Raw genomic sequence first — 23,858 nt, 5'->3', positions numbered from 1 at the left:
ACACACTCTATCAGATTTTAAAAAGTGAGTTTCTGAAGCTTAGTGTAAGACTAGAGTCACTAGGGTAAGTTAGTAGCAGTGGTTATGGTAAGACTTAGAGTAAATGAATGTAAGTCTATGTCAGGTCCTCTGCAGCCGTGTGTGTGTGTGTGTGTGTGTGTGTGTGTGTGTGTGTGTGGTGTGTGTGTACATATAATAGTAGTTTAAGCAGCAAATCTGTAATCTCTGCTTTAGAGCTCAGAGTGAGGTTGGAGGGCTGGGTCCTAAAAGTATTATCACACCCTGCACTTATACACAGAGAGAGAGAGAGAGAGAGAGAGAGAGAGAGACTGTGTGTGTGTGTGTGTGTAACTTAAAGCAGATGTGTTGTTCTGGGTAAAATTAAATATTAAAGCTGGCATTTACGGCTTGAAAGAAGCTTACTCGACTTTCTCACAAATAATAATAATAATAATAATAATAATAATAATAATAATAATAATGTATTTACATCAAAATGACAATACAATAATATTAGAAAAATATGAAATAAAATGAATACTGAATAAACAATATTTTGTAATAAAAAATAAGAAACATAACAGAAAATGTTTTTGAAAATATAATGATATAAAACAATTAGTTACAATGAGATTAACATTTTAATTCATAAACAATGACTCTTCACTCTCTCTCTCTCTCTATCCCTCCCCTCTATCCCTCTCTCTCTCTCTCTCTCTCTCTCTCTCTCTCTCCCTCTCTGTCTCTCTCTCCCTCTCGTCTCTCTCTCCCCTCTGTCTATCTCCTTCTCTCCCTCCCTCTCTCTCTCTCCCCCCCTCCCCCCCCCCCCCCCCCCCCCTCTCTCTCTATCCCTCTCCCTCTCTCCTTCTGTCTCATCTCCCCTCTGTCTCTCTCTCTCCTCTGTCTCTCTCTATCTTTCTCCCTCTCTCTCTCTCTCTGTTTTTTATTTCATAACACTCACTCTTTACACACACACCCTACCCCCTGGCCTCTTTCTCATACACATACCACACACTCACCCAGGGATAAACATACATGCAACCATATACTGACACACCCTCTCTCTCTCTCTCTCTCTCTCTCTCGCTTCCTCTCTCTCTCTCTCTCTCTCTCTCTCTGTCTCTCTGTCTCTCTGTCTCTCTGTCTCTCTCTCTCTCTCTCTCTCTCTCTCTCTCTCTCTCTCTCACACACCCACACACTTTCTCTTGCCCATCACTAACTACGTTCAACAAAAAACAAATGCCATTGCAGTCCCCCACTGTCTGAAGTGATGCATATAATCAACAGTCCCCAGCTGTTCATCACCAGTGGCCCTTCCCTGCAGCAGAGAACAGCACTGACCCGTATAACGTCCATTTTGGTTTGTTCTGGGTCATTACAGGAGAAAACAGGTGGCTGGTTTTGCTAGTCACTGAGTATGATCATGTCGCACTGAACAGGGCACCAGCATCCGTCCAAAACACAAACAGACTGGAGCTGCTAGGTGCTGGACTGTAGTGTTCAAGCAAAAAAAACACAAAACCCACCGGGAAATAAACAGTTAAAGACATCACATCATGTTGTTAGTTATAAAACCAAGCTGGAAAACAGCTGTATACAAATTAGCATTCGTGTATCTATTTTTCAGGGTGGTTTTTAAATATTTATATAGATAATATTCATATGTATTTATTACTTACTCTCATAATAAAACACATTAAAAATAAATTAAAGAAAACTATAATTTTATTTAATTTTTAATGCTTTTATTGTTTGTTTTTTTTTCCATTCGTGTGGCTATTTACTGGTTTCTGCTGTTAATTTTACTGTGAAGCACGTTGACTGTATTCTGTTTTATGAAAGGTGGCTATGTACATAAATTTGTAACATTATTATTATTGTTTTTATTATTATTATCATTATTATTGGTTTTCACTGGAGCCACAAGGCTAATATAGCAGTGCACACACTTCATGGCTACATCACACACTGGCCTCCATTCACACAGAGCTCTGGAGGAATCTAATTAGTATAATTAGTGGATTGGATTAAACAGGGGGAATTGAGCTACTTAAAGGTGCAGCCATTGTGGACACAGATGTTAATTTGTGCACACACAGCTGGTATAATCTCCACCGAAATAAGGCCTCGTTAAATGCCAAAAAGCTGGCTGGATGAGTATAAGCCCAGAGAGTTCGACTGTAGAGCAGTGGAACTGTGCTCCCTGGGGTGATCTGAGTATTTCAAGTCAGTGAGAAACATACAATAAATATCGTGAATTTTTAAGGCTGGAAAGACCTGGCTGCTGCTTTTAGTGTGTGTTTTAGAGGTTGAAGCTGAGGTTGAAGTACAGCCCAAAAGTTGGAGCCTGGCTTTTACTCCCAACTACACACACATATACACACACACACACACACACACACACACACACAAACTTGTTTTAAATGCACTGTTTTTCTGTAGAGATACCTCCATCTTGTACATACCGCTTCTAGCCTGAACCTAACCTTTAAAAACATGTCTTCACATCAAAACACAATAGATTTTCATTGTGGGGACTAACCATTCACCACAATGTGAGTGTGGAAAACAATGTACTTGTCCTCAGAACGTGATATATTCTGGGTACACACACACACACACACACACAATTAGTTCACAAGCAGATTCTCTTCAGCTTCTCCTCCATCCACAGGCAATGGAAAAATAATCACTGCCTAAGCATCCTCACCACACACTTACCACTGATCTGTGTGTGTGTGTGTGTGTGTGTGTGTGTGTGTGTGTGTGTGTGTGTGTGTATACCAGGAATACATCAAATCGGGGGGAGACAATCTCTTTACAATCTTACATTGTGGGGACTTGTTTTCATTGTCAGGAACACTAGCATTTTAAGGTGAAGACATGTTTTAAGGTTTTCTTAAGCTTAGGTTTAGGATCAGGGTTTAAGCTAGTGGTATGGAAAGTGAATGGAAAATGAACGAAAGTCACAAAAAAATGAACGGAAGTCAATGCAATGTCCCCACATTTCACATATACAAGAACGTGTGAGTGTGTGTGTGTGTGTGTAGCTATGATCTTCATCTGCATACTCCCGTAGTGTCCCAAGCAACCACCACGGTTTGGCAGCACTATGTTTGTGTGTGTGTGTGTGTGTGTGGTGTGCTTTCCAAGTAAAAAGCCGAAAAGAGGAGCAAATGAAAGCAAGGCTTGTTGATTCAGATGGAACAGAGTTTAGAGGAACTCCAAGGCTGTGCCATTGATAACGCAACAACAGTGTGAACACAGCATGACCACCATTACTGCCCCACCTTCTCCTCTCACATATTCCCCTCAAACGTTTTCCCACACCTCCAAAATGCACTGTTACAAATCGGTTTGCAGTTCTGCTTTAAATGATCCAAGGGATTTTGCGATGTCCTCTGACCTTCCATCTACAAGGCAGACCCAAACGTTAGGTGTGTCTAACAGTCGAGGTCTGTACAAGTCCGGTCTGTCCGCGGGCCCCGTGTGATCCGTGTCAGTAAACGATGGGCGGTATCATATGTGCATTTCCTGAAGTCACAGCCAGGGAAACAGCCAATAAGCTGCAGGTTTGATTGGGATTTGTTGCTGGCTAGTGTCAGGCTCAGGAGGGTCAGATCCATTGCCTACTTGCGCAGTGTGGGTGGGAGGACTGTAATCTGTAAGTGAACTGCACTGAGAACCCTGTAAATCTAACTGTTTTTATTTTTAAATATAATGCATGCCCATAATGAAATCAATCAGTACATCCTCCACTAGAAACTATTGGTATTTGGCTGGATTTTGGAGCAGAGACACAGCTTTCTGAAACCAGTTATTGTCAGCGAAATACTCTTTATTCACAGCACTTTAAATAGTTCGAAGATTAATGTGTGCTAAAAAAAACCCGGGATAAGAACTGGGATGGACCTAAGTTGATTTCAGAATGTGAGAGTTATGTTTTTTTTTTCATTGTTTAATTTATTTAAGTAAAAGAAGGTGACGTTTATCACCATTCATTCATTCATTATCTGTAACCCTTATCCAGTTCAGGGTCGCGGTGGGTCCAGGGTCTACCTGGAATCATTGGGCGCAAGGTGGGAACACACCCTGGAGGGGGCGCCAGTCCTTCACAGGGCAACACACACACATTCACTCAAACCTACGGACACTTTTGAGTCGCCAGTCCACCTACCAACGTGTGTTTTTTGACTGTAAGAGGAAACCCACGCAGACACAGGGAGAACACACCACACTCCTCACAGACAGTCACCCGAGGAAACCCACGCAGAAACAGAGAGAACACACCACACTCCTCACAGACAGTCACCCGGAGGAAACCCACGCAGACACAGAGAGAACACATCACACTCCTCACAGACAATCACCCGGAGGAAACCCACACAGACACAGAGAGAACACACCACACTCCTCACAGACAGTCACCCGAGGAAACCCACGCAGACACAGAGAGAACACACCACACTCCTCACAGACAGTCACCCGGAGGAAACCCACGCAGACACAGAGAGAACACACCACACTCCTCACAGACAGTCACCCGGAGGAAACCCACGCAGACACAGGGATAACACACCACACTCCTCACAGACAGTCACCCGAGGAAACCCACGTAGAAACAGAGAGAACACACCACACTCCTCACAGACAGTCACCCAGAGGAAACCCATGCAGACACAGAGAGAACACACCACACTCCTCACAGACAGTCACCCGAGGAAACCCACGCAGAAACAGAGAGAACACACCACACTCCTCACAGACAGTCACCCAGAGGAAACCCACGCAGACACAGAGAGAACACATCACACTCCTCACAGACAGTCACCTTGAGGAAACCCACGCAGACACAGGGAGAACACACCACACTCCTCACAGACAGTCACCTTGAGGAAACCCACGCAGACACAGGGAGAACACACCACACTCCTCACAGACAGTCACCCGGAGGAAACCCACGCAGACACAGGGAGAACACACCACACTCCTCACAGACAGTCACCCGGAGGAAACCCACACAAACACAGGGAGAACACACCATAAAAAAAAAAAAAAAACGGGGAAAGCGGGAACCGAACCCACAACCTCCAGGTCCCTGGAGCTGTGTGACACTACCTGCTGATTATGTTTATTATTTTGTATTTATTTATTGTTTATTATAGATATTACGAATATAAATTACATACACATCCGACAGGTACGGCTGATTTAGTAGCTTTTAATTTTACTGAAAATACACTAAAATAAGTTGTTGCATATTAAAAAGAATTAGCATCAAGCTAATATTGTTTCAACATTAAAATTAACCTGTTGATGGAATAAAATTTTAATAATTCTTATTCCAGTTTAGACGGCAAACAAGTGTTCAACTCCAACTTTGGTCTTTTGGTTCATTGGAACAAAAGACACAAATTGCCCAAGAGAAATGCACTTATAATGATGTAGAACTGGTAAATCGTTCGATTAAACAGAACAGAACAGACATATTTTGGTTGCAAGTCAACACCTCACTTTGCATGTCTTAAACCCAGCATCAACAGAAGCAGGTAGGTGCCGACAAGAACGGCTACTCTAGAGATGAACACGTCTATGATCAGTGACTAATCTGAGTCAGAGTGGGCGGATGGCAATAGGTGTGACATCCATGGAGTAGGTGTGGGCACTTTGGGGTGGGCTCGGGCATAACCCGTGGTTGAAGCAGGTGGGTTCGGGTATTAAAAGCTTGTTCGGAACTCCAGCAGCACTGCTGTGTCTGATCCACATGTACCAGTGCAACACACTAACACACCACGTCAGTGTCATTGCAGCCCTGAGACTGCTCCACCACCCAAATCATACCTACAGTGTGATGGTCCTGTGGGGTTCCTGACCACTGAGGATCAGGGTGAAATGGGGCAGTATGCAGAGCAAGAGATGAACACCAGTCTGTCTTCACAGAGCTACAGTGTTCCTGTATGATCAGTGGAGCTGATAAAATGAACAGCGAGTGGAGAAACAAGGAGGTGGTCATAACGTTATGGCTGATCTGTGTATATTCCCGGTACACACACACACACACACACACACACACACACGCAGAGTGAATACTTTCATTCCAAAGTTCCTAAAACTTCAAAGAATATTAGCTTTTAGAATAAAAGCTTTTTCAGGCATACTGTCAGGCTCCACATCACTTTGGCTTTGTAATAGCGAGACTATTCTGTTCCCTTTATAATGGACTTCAAAAAGTCACTTTTCTAAGACAGAAAGCCTGGCAGAGAAATGCTTCATATTTTATGCACAAAGTGTCTACTTTGGACTGTGAAGTGGTGGGAACTGTTCTCTGAAGTGGCAAAGCAAAATCCAATACTTTTGGGATCTAATCATCCAACATCAGTACCTGAGCTCAATGATATTCATGTGGCAGACGGCCATCAGATCCACCTAGCAATGTTCCAGTATCTAGTGTTTAAACCCTTCCAGAAGAGTCAAAGCTGTTATTGCAGCAGGGGGACAAACTACACTCAAAAAGATAGATATAAACGAACCAAACAGGAGTGGTTTGAATCTAATAAAACTTTATACGTGTGATTACAATATTAGATTTAAAGCTTACTGAGGAGAACTGTAACCGTTGAAAGGAGGCTCTAGTACCCTGTAGACTGGATACAAGGTGAGATATTGTTGGGCTTGTGGCATAAATATTCCGTATGGACATTGACCCACAGATGTTGCAGCTGGGCCTGTAGATCCCGCACATACTTAGGTTGCAGAAGCTGGCATCCCAGGTCCCATAAAAGCTCTGTTGGTGATCAATCTGGCTATAATTGAGGCCAAGGAAGTGCTGCAATCAAGTTGAGACATTCCTGGGAAATCCTGGTGTGTGTGGATAAGCATTATCCTACTGAGAAAAGCCAGTCGGATTCCCTGCCATAAGAGGCATAAGAGTCTAGCTGTTAGTGTCCCTCTTATCACTAACAGGGGGAACCCCAGATCATCACATCAGAGGTTGAGGCAGTGTGTTGCTCCATAGCAAATGCAGGATTGAAACACAAGACCCAGTGTCTAATCAGACCACACCTGTAATCATTTATATATCTTCAGGAACATACTGAGTTTTCCATGGGAGTGCATTTTGTCTTTTCTTCAGTCAGTGAGTGTAAATCTGAATACCCTTGATTTCAAGGGAAATGCTGGATGAGCAGATAGTATGTGTGTTTCATTAGTTATATCAATGCTGTCTTATGTTACACTTTCCCTTGATGCTGATTGGTTAATCCTGTCAGTAATTAAATCGGATATATTCCCTATCATCTTCAGACCCAAGTCTATTTCATGAATATTTTGGTACTCTCTGAGCTTTTCCACCTGAGAACTCGGAGTTCCAGAAGGTTGTGATGTGGTGTCTGGCATTTCACCCTGGTCCTTTTTTTGGAAACAAGTTTGGACATCGCAGTCTGAATTTAATCATTGTTTAGAGCATTTGAATGTTTAAACATCTCTAAATGTCATCGCTAAATGTCGGCACGTCCAGCCCTGGACATTTTTCAGAACTTCCAGAAGCTTTTAACAAGCCGTGTGCCAGTGTGTGTTTGTGTGTGTGTGTGTGTGTGTGGGGGGGGGGGGGGGTGTTGGTTGGGAGGGCTGGGGGTGGATTGGAGACAGATACAGAGACTGAGACAGAAACAGACAGAGAGACAGATGGGTGAAATATAGTTGTAAGGTATTACAAGCACTTACTTAAACAAACAATCAACTACACACACACACACACACACACACACACACACAAATATAACACACACCAAGATGACAACTACTGGTGTGTTAAGTGAATTGGGATACAATACTCAACAAATGAACAGTCACGTCTTGTAGATTGTGGTGAAAGCAGGAAATGGTTATGTGTAAGTAGCAGATCCACGTTTTCATGGTGGAACTCCCTTTAAACACTATTGGCAATACAACGCCATAGCCATGCTATCTTTAAATCTGTGTGCTCATGCTGACCCTTCATTACCTTGGCCATGAATAAGCCCTGGGAGTCCATGACCTTGCATTTCAGTTTGTTTATCGAGTGGCACTAACCACTACATAAGGACTTGCATAAGGAGATGCACCGACCAAATCAATATGATCATCACCAGTTGTCAAAGTAGCTACTAATGTGGCTAGTAAGGGGTTGCTAGGATGTTTCTGTGTTGAATCAACGTTAAGGTAAACCTCGCTTAACATCCTCTTACTTTGAAGAATTACTTACATATTGAATAATGCAGAAATTCTAAATCAATTGGTGCACCCCTCCTTTTAATAAATGTTTGATTTTTTAACCCTTTGATTGTCTTCTTTTCCAAATTTGGAAATTGATTTGACAATTTTTCATGGTAGACATAGTTTACACCAAATTACTAAGATACAGTGAAAACCGAGAGAGCCATTTCCACATGGGCTACTAATCATGAACCGGGATTAAACTCCACAAGACTGTAGCAGATTGGAGCCATGTTAGACCCAGGCCCTGAGGTTCAGTTTCCAGACGTCCTGCAGACAAACAGAGGACTCTCAAACAGTGTCCACTCACCGTCAAAGCTCTTGTACTGGCTGTTCAGTGAGGCCTGCAAGGTGCGTCCAGATTCTTTGACCTGCTGCTCAAACTCCCTCCTGCTCAGGTTGGACAGGTTCTCTTCCATTTGAGTCGTACAGCAGGTGTAGCCCTGGGGACACACTCGCAAGTGCTCACCTGTGGCGAGAGAGAGAAAATATATCATGAAGCAAATGATGACAGATCTTACTGAACATACTGTGACACTATCATAGAAGACGCTAATGCTAGCAGCAGGTTTTCCACTGCATGGTACTTCCTCTACTCAACTGTACTCTACTGCTATCACAGATTCCACTGGAATGTAGCTGGTGACATCACCAAAGCACCAATTCTAATGAGAGCAGTGGGCTTTGAAAACCACAACAATGGCGGCGGTTACATAAATAGTTGTTTATTATGTATTTGCATGTTGTTTTTGTTGTTTGAACACAGCTCCACGCCCCAGTTCTGACAGATCAGTAGAGTTTATCTGTTCCTTGTTGCGCTGTCCACCTTTTGCTGGGTTCTTTCAGCAGCCACCAATCCAAGAAGCATGTGAAAATCTTCAAAAGTCTATGGCATAAATTTATGAGCTGCTGTTGTGAGTCAGATATAAACGACTGTGGTATTTACTGTAGCTTGGAGATTTAATAAAAGGCTTCTTTAATAGTTCCTGCGCACTCATGGTTCCAAGCGAGCCGAGTACGGACTCCAAGATACAGTACACTGTCAGAAAAACAGTCGCTGTGGTGATACCTTTAAGTGTACGTACTCTGTACACCTTTCTTCCCATACTCTGTAAAGACTACTGTGTACAGGTCAGTTTCTATCCTCAAGCCCACTGCTGTCCTGCTATTATTTTTGTGGCCAGAGACTGAGCGCTGATGAAAGGCCAACACCAAATGAGCATCATCATGGTCTCGACTCCAGAAGAATGGAGCTGTAAGGCAGGTGTTTCTAATACAGTGGCCAGTGGTGTGTACTTCAAATAAAGATAAATTAAGATGGCATTTGAAGGGGAGAGAGGGGGTGGGTGGGGGGGCAGTTTCAGTGTGTGTTTGATCACATCTACAAGCTCTGCTCAAATGAAAGCACTTCACTCCCTGTGTGTGAGTCCTGCAGCTTGTCAGAAGCAATAAGAGCCGTTCACACACAAAGCGAATGAGAGATAAGTCTTAAATGACTTATAAGAAGTCTGCTTTTACAAGCTGCAATGAGATGAGAAGTGATTTATTCCTGTATTTACTTCCTTAGAGATCATGTCTGTCTGTGTGTGTGTGTGTGTGTGTTCTGCTCTTGCCAGCCTGGGTGTGTCTCAGCTTTCAAAATACCAAAAATAGTACAAAGGCTACCTTTAGGAGAGTGGATACTGTGTGTGTGTGTGTGTGCGAGAGAGAGAGAGAGAGAGAGAGAGAGAGAGAGAGAGAGAGAGAGAGAGAGAGAGAGAGAGAATCTCATCAGGGACAAGCACAATCTGTCAGAAACAGGATGCTAGTTGTAAAGAGCTGGGCTGTTTGCCATGCCAACCCTGAGCTTCATCATCTAACCAAGGATGAGAGAGAGAGAGAGAGAGAGAGAGAGAGAGAGAGAGAGAGAGAGAGAGAGAGAGAGAGAGAGAGAGAGAGAGAGAGAGAGAGAGAAGGAAAGAAAGGATAAGAAAGAGAAACAGATAGTTGAATAGAAGATTACAAAGATAGACAAAGAAAGACAGAATAAGAAAATCAAGAGAAGAGAACAGGTAAAGGATAGATTAATGATTAAAGAAGACAGAGAAAAACAGGAGAAATGGAGGGGGAAGAGGAGAAACAGAGAGAGAAATAAACAGAGGATGAGAGAGTGGTGAGATTAGTAGATAGGAAGAGGTATAGTCAACAGGGGAGTTATAAAGTATGAATAAATAAAAGATAAAAAGAAGAGAAGAGAAGAGAAGAGAAGAGAAGAGAAGAGAAGAGAAAAAATGTATTTACTTTTCCATGTCAGAAACCATTCCATGTTCACTATACAGTGCACTATTCTGGGGGTTTGCATGAGACCAGAAGGGTTCAGTACCGTCCTGATAGTGTACTCCAGAGTGAGTAAATTAGGGAATAGGGAGTAGGGAGCCATTAATATAAACACACTCCTAAAAATAAACAGCTTTCGCCAATCTATTCAAAAGGGGAAAGACCTTTAAGATAGTGGTGGATATTTAAAGCTTTTTAAAATGTTCTTCCCACTCCTAAAAAATACTTCTCTTAAAGAAATATGATCCTTTCTGGAACCAAATGTGGTTCTTCTATGACATCACTTCAAAAGCCCTTTTGTAGCACCTTTATTTTTAAGAATGTTTGGAGGAGTCTCAGCCAATGAGTGGAATACTGTGGAGAAAACGGGTTAGAAATACATTAAAATAGAGTTAATTGAGTCCACTGCTTTTTCTATTTCTCAGATGTCTTTAGTGTCCCGGGAAGAACGACAGAAAACAGAGGCTTAAGTGGCATCCACACACTCCCCATCAGAGACCCGAGCAATTCTCATAGCATTAAGTTATCACAGCTCTCTGGAGAGGAACAACCCCATTAGGATCCAATTGGGAGACATAAAACCAGGACAAAACGAGATAAACTTTAACTGTGTGTGTGTGTGTGTGTGTGTCACAAAGAGAGACACAGGCTCAGATAGAGAGGAATGAAATGGTTATTTATAGACCCCCAAAAGGAAGGAAGACAGTCTATAAATTCAAAGGATTTCAGTACTGAGAGCGTGTTTCCTTTATCAGCTTACAGCTGTAATAGACAGCAACCACAGAAAAAGAGGGGCAACGAGTGCAGTGCGCCTCAGTTCCACAAACAGAAACGACCCTGGTGATCACAGTGATTCGTACCTAACCTTGGTCTGGTCACCCAGTGGGCGGAGCTAGAATACCAACCTCATTAAACTGGCCAGATCTGACCTTACAAAGATGACTTCAGAGAAGGTCAATATCTCCCAGTAACGTGGCTGCATCCCTGCTTTATTCACCTGTAACCAGGCAACGACGACCAGCCATGACAAAACAGCAGCCACCACAAAGTAACAAGTTCATCACAAGCAATTAGCCACCTGAGAACTGCAGAGAATATGATGACAATATGAAGCCTTCATAAAAGACGACCACCTCCTTGTTTCTACATTGTTTGCCCCCTCCATTTCTCCCTGTTCTTCAATGGTCAGAACCAACCCTCCCCAGCTGAGAGCGAGATATCTGTCCACTCTGTTAGACACACCGACCTCATGAGACCACCTTGTAGATGTAAAGCTGCTGAGAATGATCCACCACCCAAATCATACCTGCTCTGTGGTGGTCCCGGGGATGGGGGGGGGTACCTGACCATTGAAGAACAGGGGGAAATGGGAGTATACAGAGCACCAGATGGACTACAGTCTGTAATTGCAGAACTACAAAGTCCTCCTGTGGGCAGTGGGGCTGAGGGAATGGGCAGTGGGTGCAGAAACGAGGAGGTGGTCATAAGATAAAGGTTGAAGTGTTTATACCACAGACATTTAATTTTAAACATTAAAACATGAAGCATACTGTAATCTTCCAGCATTCGACTCTGCAGTTAACACAACTGTGAATACTGAACTCACAGAGAGAGAGAGAGAGAGAGAGAGAGAGAGAGAGAGAGAGAGAGAGAGAGAGATGATATGATAGAAGCATTATGAGCTGAGAGGGCCCTGAAGTGTTTCGGCAGCTCAGTGGAAAACTGGCCAATGTGAGTTTTACAGAGCTGTGAAAATCAGACAGAGCTCCTAACCAGTCCATACACACACGCAGTTTAAAGACCTTACATCACACACACACAAAAGCACTGCACCCACTCTTGATTCGAAAGACAGAATAGAGTATTGAGAAGGACAGGGAGAGAGACAGATTGATTGATGGATGAATGGACAAGAAAGATAGGTTTGTTTTACATGAAGAAATGGGGAAATGTAAATATTTCCCGAGTACCTCTGTGATTTTAGTTCTTTCCAAATACATCAATCAGTCATTTTTTATCAACTTCATGCTCCAGCATCAGCAAAGATCCTGGGGCTTTCCCAATATAAATCAAGCTGTTTTATAACACGACCTTTATTGGGTAAGTCCTTGTTTTTCTTTTATTATTATTTTTTTATTTATTTTTTATCTGACAGCATTGTGCACATAGAGTAGCCTCTCCCTATTCTCCTGAGATTTCTCTGCAGGTCCACTGCTGTAAAACGAGTTCCTAATCAGGGCTCACTTAAACTGAACGGTCGTTATTTACGTCTTGACCTCTTCATGAGGACCAATGATGTCTCCGTCTTGTCTTATGCTATTTCTCCTTATCAGTGTGGGGGTGGGGGTTGGGTGTTATGCTCCATGAAGCGGGTCTCCCGCATGGGGGCTGCCATGTTTAGAATAGGCTGGGTACAGTACCTATGACACTCCCAGGTCACTGGGTGTCAGTGTAACAGCTATTTCACAACATTAAGGATTGCCATTGGAGATGTTTGAGCCATTTATGAGCAACATTCTGTGTGCGTTTCTGATGTGGATACCTTTTTAGTCTGAAATATAAAGTGTCCTATGGAAGAAATAAAGGATTTAAAGTAAAATAAGTAAATAGAAAGGCTCTGTTACAGCAGAAAGAAGCTGTGGAGGGCAGGCAGAGCTGCAGTGGTATGCCGGTGTGATGCTGTGATGTGTCTGAAGGCTGACTGTGGGTTTTTTATTGGTCTGAGTTGAGTGTGTGTGTGTGGGTGTCTCCTGTCTGCCTGCTGGGACGCGGTCAGAGCAGAGGCTGGAAGAACTGGAGAGAGAGAGAGAGAGAGAGAGAGAGAGAGAGAGAGAGAGAGAGAGAGAGAGAGAGAGAGAGAGAGAGAGAGAGATTAATATCTGTCCAAGTGTGTCACCCTATAGACAAGGTGTCACTAAAATCTATGCCATTCCAAGAAATCATGTTTAATATATTGCCTTGGTGTGTGTGTGTGTGTGTGTGTGTGTGTGTGTGTGTGTGTGTGTGTGTGTGTGTGTGTGTGTGTGTGGATAAAAACAGCTGACAACATCAAGCAGCTGTGCTGTAGGCTGGGAACTTCCTGTTAAACCCCAAAGCAAGTAACCACACACACACACACACACACACACATGGTGTGTGCGGTGTTGGTGTAGTTCGGTAACGTGATACAAGCTTTATAAATAGTTTCCTGTAGGTCTGCCAGATTTTGCTGAACTCTGGAGCTGTACTGAACGAACCCAGGACCACCTCTCCTCTCTAAAGACCACCTATAAAACCCAGTCTACATCTCAGAATCTTAGAATCTGAGAATATCACATGATCCTGAAGGATTTCAAAGCACCGCAAAATCTCTAAATCTCGTCCCTTAAACAAAACCCTTTATCAGGGGACAGTAAGATTTAGCCACAGTATGGTTCAGCTGAGGTTTAGTTGGCTTCAAGTTTTTCAACGGAAGCAAGCACTGTGTGCAATAGTGAGAACATATTTTTCCAACAATGGCTTCCCTTCATTGGCTTCCTGTATGTTTTAGAACTGATTTTAAGATTTTACTTGTTTCTTGTGGCACAAAACACTCTGCAGGAGCAGGAGACTGTGATTTCTCACTGGAAGCCCTGAGCACCAGTCATTTGACCACAGTGACCCAAAAGTGTGATGTGTCAAATTCCAGAAAACCCTCCCTTCGTGACTTTCCCTAGAATTGTCCTATTTATAACTTAGGATCCCTAAATTCTTTATATCCACGTGTGAAGTCTAGTTTAAATCAATTTCACAGCGATGCGAGTTCTCCTGCATTTTATAGCTGTTATTCTCTTTTCTGCCCATCCTTTGTTATTCAGACCCACATTAGGATCTTTAAACACACACCACAACACTGCAGCAGCTCATCGACCGTCAACAACATGACGGGCTGAGCGGGGAATGGCTGCTGTGAAGGAAATCCATCGCAGCAACAGAGAACTGTAATTCCTGAATAATGTGGGTTCACTGAGAGGTGGAATCGGCAACATTTAATAATTGGGTCAAAATTCGGAGAAAACTTGGTGGTGAATAAGTGTTAAAAATAGTAGTAATACTTTGAATTCATTCATTCATGCATTCGCTCATTCATTCATTTTCTGTGTAGTGGTGACCCTCAATTCTGTCCTTATTCAAATGATTATCATTTCTCTTTAGTTCTCTCCATAACACCATACAACTGTTAATAACTCGTATAAACAGAACAAAGCCACAGGTACCTCCCAAAAGACCCTTAAAGCAAATGTCAGCAGAATGTCACTTATGCATGAAAATCATTTGATGATGAGAGAGAGAGAGAGAGAGAGAGAGAGAGAGGGAGAGAGAGAGAGAGAGAGATCACAGCAACCACAGAGCTGCCTAAAAGGCTCAGAGAACAAATCAGGGATTGCCCTGCAGCCGTAATCAAAGCTGTATTAGGGGGCGTTCTGATGAAGGCACTTTATGTTTTTAAAACCACAAGTTAACTTTTGTGCCAAGTGCTCGGGAAAAGAGCAGCAAAGTGGCAACAATCGATGACCAGGACTTCTCTCTAATCCCTTCTCCACAAGGGGCATCTGGAGCTTTCTTAACACTCAGAGCTGCTTCATAAAACAAGCACAAGGGTTACTCTCATCTGAATAAGGACAAATACGACCCATTTATTGTGTGGTATATGGACAATTTCTCTTTCAGTGCTTTACCTGAGAGAGAGAGAGGGAGAGAGAGAGAGAGAGAGAGAGAGAGAGAGAGAGAGAGAGAGAGAGAGAGAGAGAGAGAGAGAGAGAGAGAGAGAGAGAGAGAGAGAGAGAGAGAAGAGATGAAACAATGGAAGTGAAAAGAGACAGAGAAGTGAGATTGGGGGAGATATAAAGAGAGACAAAAGGGGAGAGAGAGAGAGAGAGAGAGAGAGAGAGAGAGAGAGAGAGAGAGAGAGATGACAGAAGAGGAAACAATGAAACAATGAAAGACAACAGATACAGAGAGAGAGAGAGAGAGAGAGAGATGAAACAATGGAAGTGAAAAGCGACAGAGAAGTGAGATTGGGGGAGATATAAAGAGAGACAAAAGGGGAGAGAGAGAGAGAGAGAGAGAGAGATGACAGAAGAGGAAACAATGAAACAATGAAAGAAAACAGATACAGAGAGAAGAGAGAGTTTGAGATAAGAAGAGAGATAGAGAGAGAGAGAGAGAGAAATTGTGGGAGGGAGTGTGAGAGATAAAGAAAGAGCGAAAGAGGGGGCGAGAGAGAAACGAAGGAGAGAAGGAGAGAATACACAGCCGTCTGGTGGGCTGGGATATGAGAGTCTCGTCTCTCCTTCGTGACTGTAACACTGTCTGGGAGTCTGTTTGTCAGGTACACAATGTGCTCCGGACTTGATTGATTCTCTTTTGAGTAACAGTCGAATGCTGGAGACATTAGCAGCAATTAAACTATCGAGTCTCACTCTGCTCCTGCTGAAACAGGCTAGGTGTCAGATTCATAGGCTAATGCTAATGAACAAGCAGGAAAAGGGCAGGAATTGATTGGTGCCAAGGTACTGATGACTGGACACAGCATCATTAGCACTAACTATTAATAAGTTAGTACGCGAAAGACATTTATTTCAATTGTTGCATTGGGGGCGGCACGGTAGTGCAACAGGTAGGTAGGTTGTGGGTTCGTGTCCCGCTCCGGGTCTGTGAGGAGTGTGGTGTGTTCTCCCTGTGTCTTTGTCGGTTTCCTCCGGGTGACTGTCTGTGAGGAGTGTGGTGTGTTCTCTCTGTGTCTGCGTGGGTTTCCTCTGGGTGACTGTCTGTGAGGAGTGTGGTGTGTTCTCCCTGTGTCTGTGTCGGTTTCCTCCGGGTGACTGTCTGTGAGGAGTGTGGTGTGTTCTCTCTGTGTCTGCGTGGGTTTCCTCTGGGTGACTGTCTGTGAGGAGTGTGGTGTGTTCTCCCTGTGTCTGTGTCGGTTTCCTCCGGGTGACTGTCTGTGAGGAGTGTGGTGTGTTCTCTCTGTGTCTGCGTGGGTTTCCTCTGGGTGACTGTCTGTGAGGAGTGTGGTGTGTTCTCCCTGTGTCTGTGTCGGTTTCCTCCGGGTGACTGTCTGTGAGGAGTGTGGTGTGTTCTCTCTGTGTCTGCGTGGGTTTCCTCTGGGTGACTGTCTGTGAGGAGTGTGGTGTGTTCTCCCTGTGTCTGTGTCGGTTTCCTCCGGGTGACTGTCTGTGAGGAGTGTGGTGTGTTCTCTCTGTGTCTGCGTGGGTTTCCTCTGGGTGACTGTCTGTGAGGAGTGTGGTGTGTTCTCCCTGTGTCTGTGTCGGTTTCCTCCGGGTGACTGTCTGTGAGGAGTGTGGTGTGTTCTCTCTGTGTCTGCGTGGGTTTCCTCCGGGTGACTGTTTGTGAGGAGTGTGGTGTGTTCTCCCTGTGTCTGCATGGGTTTCCTCCGGGTGACTGTCTGTGAGGAGTGTGGTGTGTTCCCTCTGTGTCTGCGTGGGTTTCCTCTGGGTGACTGTCTGTGAGGAGTGTGGTGTGTTCTCCCTGTGTCTGCATGGGTTTCCTCTGGGTGACTGTCTGTGAGGAGTGTGGTGTGTTCTCTCTGTGTCTGCGTGGGTTTCCTCCGGGTGACTGTCTGTGAGGAGTGTGGTGTGTTCTCCCTGTGTCTGCGTGGGTTTCCTCTGGGTGACTGTCTGTGAGGAGTGTGATGTGTTCTCCCTGTGTCTGCGTGGGTTTCCTCCGGGTGACTGTCTGTGAGGAGTGTGGTGTGTTCTGTCTGTGTCTGTGTCGGTTTCCTCCGGGTGACTGTCTGTGAGGAGTGTGGTGTGTTCTCCCTGTGTCTGCATGGGTTTCCTCCGGCTGACTGTCTGTGAGGAGTGTGGTGTGTTCTCCCTGTGTCTGCGTGGGTTTCCTCCGGGTGCTCCGGTTTCCTCCCACAGTCCAAAAACACACGTTGGTAGGTGAATTGGTGACTCAAAAGTGTCCATAGGTGTGAGTGTGTGAGTGAATGTGTGACTGTGTTTGTTGCCCTGTGAAGGACTGGCGCCCCCTCCAGGGTGTATTCCTGCCTTACACTCAGTGATTCTGGGTAGGCTCCGGACCCCACGTGACCCTGAATTAGATAAGGGTTACAGATAATGAGCGAATGAATGAATGTTGCATTATGCAGCAAATAAAATAGCTACATTGCTATAGTAATGGCTAGACATACGTGTGGATTTCTCATCTCAGTAGCCAATTTACTGACCTTCCAACTGCCATCTGAGTGTGTTATAGGATGGCAGTTACACCTTTCCAGCTCCAGCCAATCACAAAAGCTTGCAAGTCCTGCAGGGGAGGTGCTTAAAGTTCTTAAGCTGTACCAGGAAGTCTATAAGGCAGCCATTTTTGGGCTCACTCCTTCGTTCAATTGCTGCCACTGTGTTATGTCTGTGTCTAGTTATAAGAGCTCTGTGCTTTGAGTTTTTACCTTACACTTTGAAATCATTACGTCTTGTTTACTTTGTTTATTTTTTATTTTACTTATTTTTGGGTCAAATGGTTTGTTTGTTGGTCAATGGTGCTAATGTCTCGATCTCCCTGGGGGGGGGGGGGGGGGGGGTGGGTGAGAACAAGCTACAGAAGCTGCAGAACAAGCTACATCCAACACAACACACATCCATATTCTGACCTTTTTATTCATTCCATGACGTCCAAATCAATGTCAGAGAAAATCTCCCGCTGTGATTCCTGCAGTTCCTGTAGCGCCAAGCTACTGCACAGGTTCCATGCCGAAGCATGACTCGGAATATCCCCATCACCAGTTTAACATCAGCTAAACAAAGGAACTTGTGCTGGATCCTGAGACGTGAAGGGCTTGTGAAACCAGTAACCATGCAGGAGCGAGCACACGGAAGTGGGGCCACCTGGGGGAGACCAGAGGAGGTGTAGATAGCTCCACTCCTGATCAATACGCTTGAAGGAGAACACTAACCACTGATGCTGTTACATCAGCAAACAGGCATCCACAGTGCCAAGCTGCCTGTATTAGGGCCAAAACTATTTCTGTGTTTTAGAAGTGTTCCAGTAAAGCCCACCCCGGGTTTGCATCCTGGTAACGTCACTGAAGCCAGGGACCAGGCTGCAGCTCTAGTAATCTCCCAAAGACTGACTCAAGACAGAGGCTTATGTCACGGACACAAACAGGAACATGTACGTACACACACAGACACACGCGGTGTTCTAGTAATCTCTGAATGATTGACGTGGCTGAGCTTAATCCGCAGGGAGAGCACAGCTGCCCTACATCTGCGAGAGGGATTTCAGTGTGTGTGAATGTGTGTGTGTGTGTGTGTGTGTGTGTGTGTTCTGTCCTTGTACACCTGTTGGCCCCATTTCCGAAATAGCACCCAAACATCAAACGACTGCAGGAAAACTGAAAAACTGAAAACACTACATTCTAGACAAACTGTAATCAGAGCATGGAAACAAGCAAAACAGAACACACACACGCACACACACACACACACATTCAAGTGATGACCATGTCTAGACAGAACACGGTGAAGGGCCTGTTTCTTTTAATAACAATATTACCAACGATGTTGTGGGAATTACTGTATTCTATTTCAGTGTGTAATATTCACAGCCGACACACACCCACACTGTAAACATTCTTCTAGTGCCCATTTTCTATCACTCAAATATACACCAATTATAAGCCATAACATTAAAATAACCTTGTTCTTGAAAATAACTCTCTATCCATTCTCTTAAACCCACTGACGTCTTCAGTAATCCGGACCCCCACAGGACCACCACAGAGTAGGTATGACCTGGGTGGTGTTAAGGTGTGCCATGGTGGTCAGTGTGGATCAGACACCACCCACTGTTCACTTCATTAGGTAAATGTATCTTGTGGGTGCATCTTTTAAATGTTGCTCCACAGTTCCAAAAACTCACAGCAGCACTGCTGTATCTGATCCACTTAGAGCAGTGCATGTGATGTCAGTGTCATTGCAGCAAAGAGAATGAGGCACCACCCAAATCGTGGTTCTGAGAATTGTAGGACAGGGTGAAAGAGGGCTAACCAAGTATGCAGAACAAACCGATGACTATGACTATAGACTATGACTGTAGAAAAATGCAGTGCTCTTGTGTGGTGAGTAGAGCAGAGAGGTGGTGAGTGTGTAATCACAATTTACCATTTAATTCAATTTCATAGATACTTCTACTTATTAACAGTATGTCAAACAGGGCAGCACGGTGGCGCAGCAGGTGGGTGTCGTAGTCACACAGCTCCAGGAACCTGGAGGTTGTGGGTTTGATTCCCGCTCCGGGTGACTGTCTGTAAGGAGTGTGGTGTGTTCTCCCTGTGTCGGCGTGGGTTTCCTCCGGGTGACTGTCTGTGAGGAGTGTAGTGTGTTCTTCCTGTGTCTGCGTTGGTTTCCTCCGGGTGCTCCGGTTTCCTCCCACAGTCCAAAAACACACGTTGGTAGGTGGATTGGTGACTCAAAAGTGTCCGTAGGTGTGAGTGTGTGAGTGAATGTGTGACTGTGTGTGTTGCCCTGTGAAGGACTGGCGTCCCCTCCAGGGTGTATTCCTGCCTTGTGCCCAATGATTCCAGGTAGGCTCTGGACCCACCGCGACCCTGAACTGGATAAGGGTTACAGATAATGAATGAATGAATGAAAGTATGTCAAACAATGTCAGAAACCACATGAGATCATCTATTTAGGCCTGCATTTTAAACCATATACATAGTGGCATATGGTCACTCTCCAATTCTCTTAAAGTTCTCCTAAATTAGTTGAGGTTTCTACATAGACTTCCATTGAAAGTTAAGGCTTTTTTCTGCCCTTGTAAAGTTAACTGGACAGTGTCGATATAAGTTTCCATTCCTGCTTCCTACAGCCTTGTTTCTGCGGTGTAAAACTAAAAGAAGCCGACTTCAGACAGCAGCCTTGGGTGACTGTCTTTGTTCAGGATAAAGGGAATATTGTATAAACTTGATCTTATGCCAAACTACTGCTTTAATCCACGGTTTCCCACAGCCCTGAAGGCCCAACCGCAACAGAACAGGATCCCTCCTGAGAGAGGACCAAGCTCACCCCAGGCTGTGGTTTGGTCCTTGACCTGACCCACACACATCCACTAATCCCAACGTCCCAAAGTGCGAAAAACTGTCCAAAGACGGTGCGTGTTTGTGTCAATGTGTGTTTTGACTGAGTGTGTTGCTTTTCTTCAACAGTGGGGAACACCACTGTCTGACAGACTTTCACACTCGGGGACTGGGAGGGCTGGGGAAGGGGACCGGATCTAGCATGACACCATGATGTGTGTGTGTATGTGTGTGTTCTCAAGGAATGGGTACACACATTGACTGCTGGCCAGAGAGGGATAGCAGGGGAGGAGTGGATATGTGGATTGGGTTTGTTGGAAACTGTTGCTGAGCTAGTATTCAGCTACACTAACAGAATTACTTAATTACTTACTTACTCACTATATCAGCTAATGGTGCATTTTCCACTGCATGGTACCGACTCAGCTTTACTTGTCTCTGCTCGTTTGATTTTCCACTATAAAGCTCCCACTGCCCAGAAATGTAGCCGAGACTTTACTAATCACTACCTCTAACGGGAACCGCTGGCCTTGGAAACCACATCAGCAGCAGTGGTAACGTTAAGCATTGTTTACTCATTGTGTATTCACATGTTGTTGTTGCTCTAGGCGCCAGTTCAGACTATGTTTCACTGTCCACCTTTCACTGGAGTTTGTCAGCCACCAATCCACGGAATATTTGAACCTCTTCAAAAGACCACTGTGTAATTTTACATGCTGCTGTTTTGAGTCGGATAAAAAACATATGTGATTTCTACTGTAACACTGTTGGAACGCTATAGATATACTCAATTTGAGAGAGGCTGTGTGTGTGTGTGTGTGTGTGTGTGTGAGTGTGTGTATGTTTCTCTAAGGTATTGGTACCCACACTGACTGCTGGGTAAAATAAAAAAAAATAAAAAAAAACAAGGGAGCTGTTAGCAGCTGGAGGCAGAAGCTGTCAAAGCCAAGAAGATGCCAAACCACCATTAGCAATGCTACCATCACACACATTGGAGAGAGAGAGAGAGAGAGAGAGAGAGAGAGAGAGAGAGAGAGATACTACAATACTGTCACGAGGGAAGTGAGATAGCTTGTTATTATCTCAATGTTCTTTTTCATAGAAGAAAAAGAAGGGATGCTTGATAGAACAGAGCACAAATGTCCAAAGCAGGAGGCAGCAATCGACACTAGCCAAACAGAATCAGGCCTTTCAGTGAGTATTACAGCTACAGTCACATCACCCACACAGCACAGATGTGTTTGTGCAAGAAATGTGTGTGTGTGTGTGTGTGTGTGTGTGTGTGTGTGTGTGTGTGTGTGTGTGTACCAGAAACTACATCCAAGCCTTTGTGAAGTTGGCAACCCATAGAATCACAAACTGTTTTTTAAGTTTATTTCGGCTGATTTTTGACATAAAATGATTGTTTTGTTTGGAAGCTTTTAGAAAAATATGAAGCAGGATTATTTCATATCTTCTGATATCACTCCATGTCCAGTACATTAGTCGTTAAAGGAGTATATGCTCTGTTTGTACTGAGCAATGTCACCAAAGGACAAAATATTTAGCTTAATATGTGTTATAGTTTTATAACGGAGGGCGGAATAAATTTGATTTATTGGCCAAATGCAGTGATGTCAAATACAATCTTACATTCTTATACAATCACCTCATTGTAACTGAGACAATCCCTTCCACGTGATTTGAGTTATCCCAGCTGTGTCATGAGATGACTGACTACAGCGCATGGGGTAGAGTCAGAGGTCAGAGGGGAGTCACAGAAACGCCAGAAGTTTGTACTAAACCACTATGCGTATGTAACTTTAAATATATTAAATTACACCTAATTTATACCTCATATTTTCAACATTAGAAAAAATGAATTCTAAAACAATTCAAATATAAGCTGTGCAAATATAATGTTAGAGTGCAGAAGTCACATCCATCTAATGTACAGGTATTCATTCATTCATTATCTGTAAGTGCTTTTCCAGTTCAGGGTTGCAGTGAGTCCAGAGACTACCTGGAATCATTGGGCACAAGGTGGGAACACACACTGGAGGGGGCGCGAGTCCTTCAAAGGGCAACACACACATATTCACTCACACCTGCGGACACTTTTGAGTCGCCAATCCACCAACCAACGTGTGTTTTTGAACTGAGGGAGGAAACCGGGGCACCCGGAGGAAACCCACACGGACACAGGGAGAACACATCACACTTCTCACAGACAGTCACCCGGAGCGGGACTCGAACCCACAACCTCCAGGTCCCTGGAGCTGTGTGACTGCGACACTAACCTGCTGCACCACCATATAGTAATTTCTATATATAAATAGTAAATGCAATCAATTTATTTATTTATTTATTTATTGTTTGTTTGTTTGCTTGCCCTGTGAAGGACTGGCGCCCCCTCCAGGGTGTATTCCCGCCGTGCCGCCAGGCTCTGGACCCACCGTGACCCTGAACTGAATAAGGGTTACAGATAATGAATGAATGAATGAATGTTTGCTTTTTGGTTGATTGGCTCATTAAAAAGAAGCAGGCATAGTACAGTATTGTTACATAACCAGGAATTGATCTATATAGATGTCTAGGGTTTTTATTACTGATTTACTTTAAAAGAGCTGCACCACAGTTCCACTCTCCTCAGGAGGTCTATGTCCAATCATTTATTGTATGCCAGGCATCTGACGGCAGTAATCTCAGTTGTTCTGAGCATAGTGCACATGCCCAGAGAAGCACCAGTGAACGCAGTGGGTGTGAATTGTAAAAGAAACAAACGAACCTGTAGCTAATTCTAAACCATGTAAGTGTTACATAATACAAAGGGTACTTTTCAGTTCATTCTGGTCATAGGTCTGAACTGACTGAACTGGCAAAACTTCAAGCCAGTTATAGAAAAGTTGATGTCATCCCAAAACCACTTCATAATAGGTTAGGACACTGGGAGAGCTGAGTCATGTGCCGACTCACAGAGTAAGGCCAGTGCATGTGATGGTGGTGCGTCCAGCAAGGGCGAAAGTGTCCACAATAACTCATCTGTCCCTGTCTGGTCCGCAGTCCATTCCAATTTTAAATCCTGGAATTCCTCACACACATGCTGCTCACCCTCTGTGAACCCAGTGGCACTGTCAGCCTTAGACCTCATGCTCAGAGACTTGATCTAGGGTCTGTTTTATATTTCAGGACAGCCCTTTATATCTTGGTGAGTACAGTTAAATATTTTTGGAGCTGATCCTAC

At 44.1% G+C, this 23,858-nt stretch overlaps 1 protein-coding gene across 1 annotated transcript in view; it reads right to left on the bottom strand.

Annotated features, from left to right (window-relative positions):
* Window positions 1-23,858, bottom strand: part of gpc1b (glypican 1b) — a 105,251-nt gene that overhangs the window by 41,738 nt on the left and 39,655 nt on the right. Inside the window, exon 2 of the mRNA XM_066652576.1 lies at window positions 8,564-8,722. Within this exon, the coding sequence (XP_066508673.1) occupies window positions 8,564-8,722 (159 nt within the window). The remainder of the gene's footprint in view (window positions 1-8,563; window positions 8,723-23,858) is intronic.

This window comes from Hoplias malabaricus, chromosome X1 (assembly GCF_029633855.1).
Source record: "Hoplias malabaricus isolate fHopMal1 chromosome X1, fHopMal1.hap1, whole genome shotgun sequence".
NCBI classification, from domain to species: Eukaryota; Metazoa; Chordata; class Actinopteri; order Characiformes; family Erythrinidae; genus Hoplias; species Hoplias malabaricus.
This window is presented reverse-complemented; position numbering and strand designations above follow the sequence as displayed.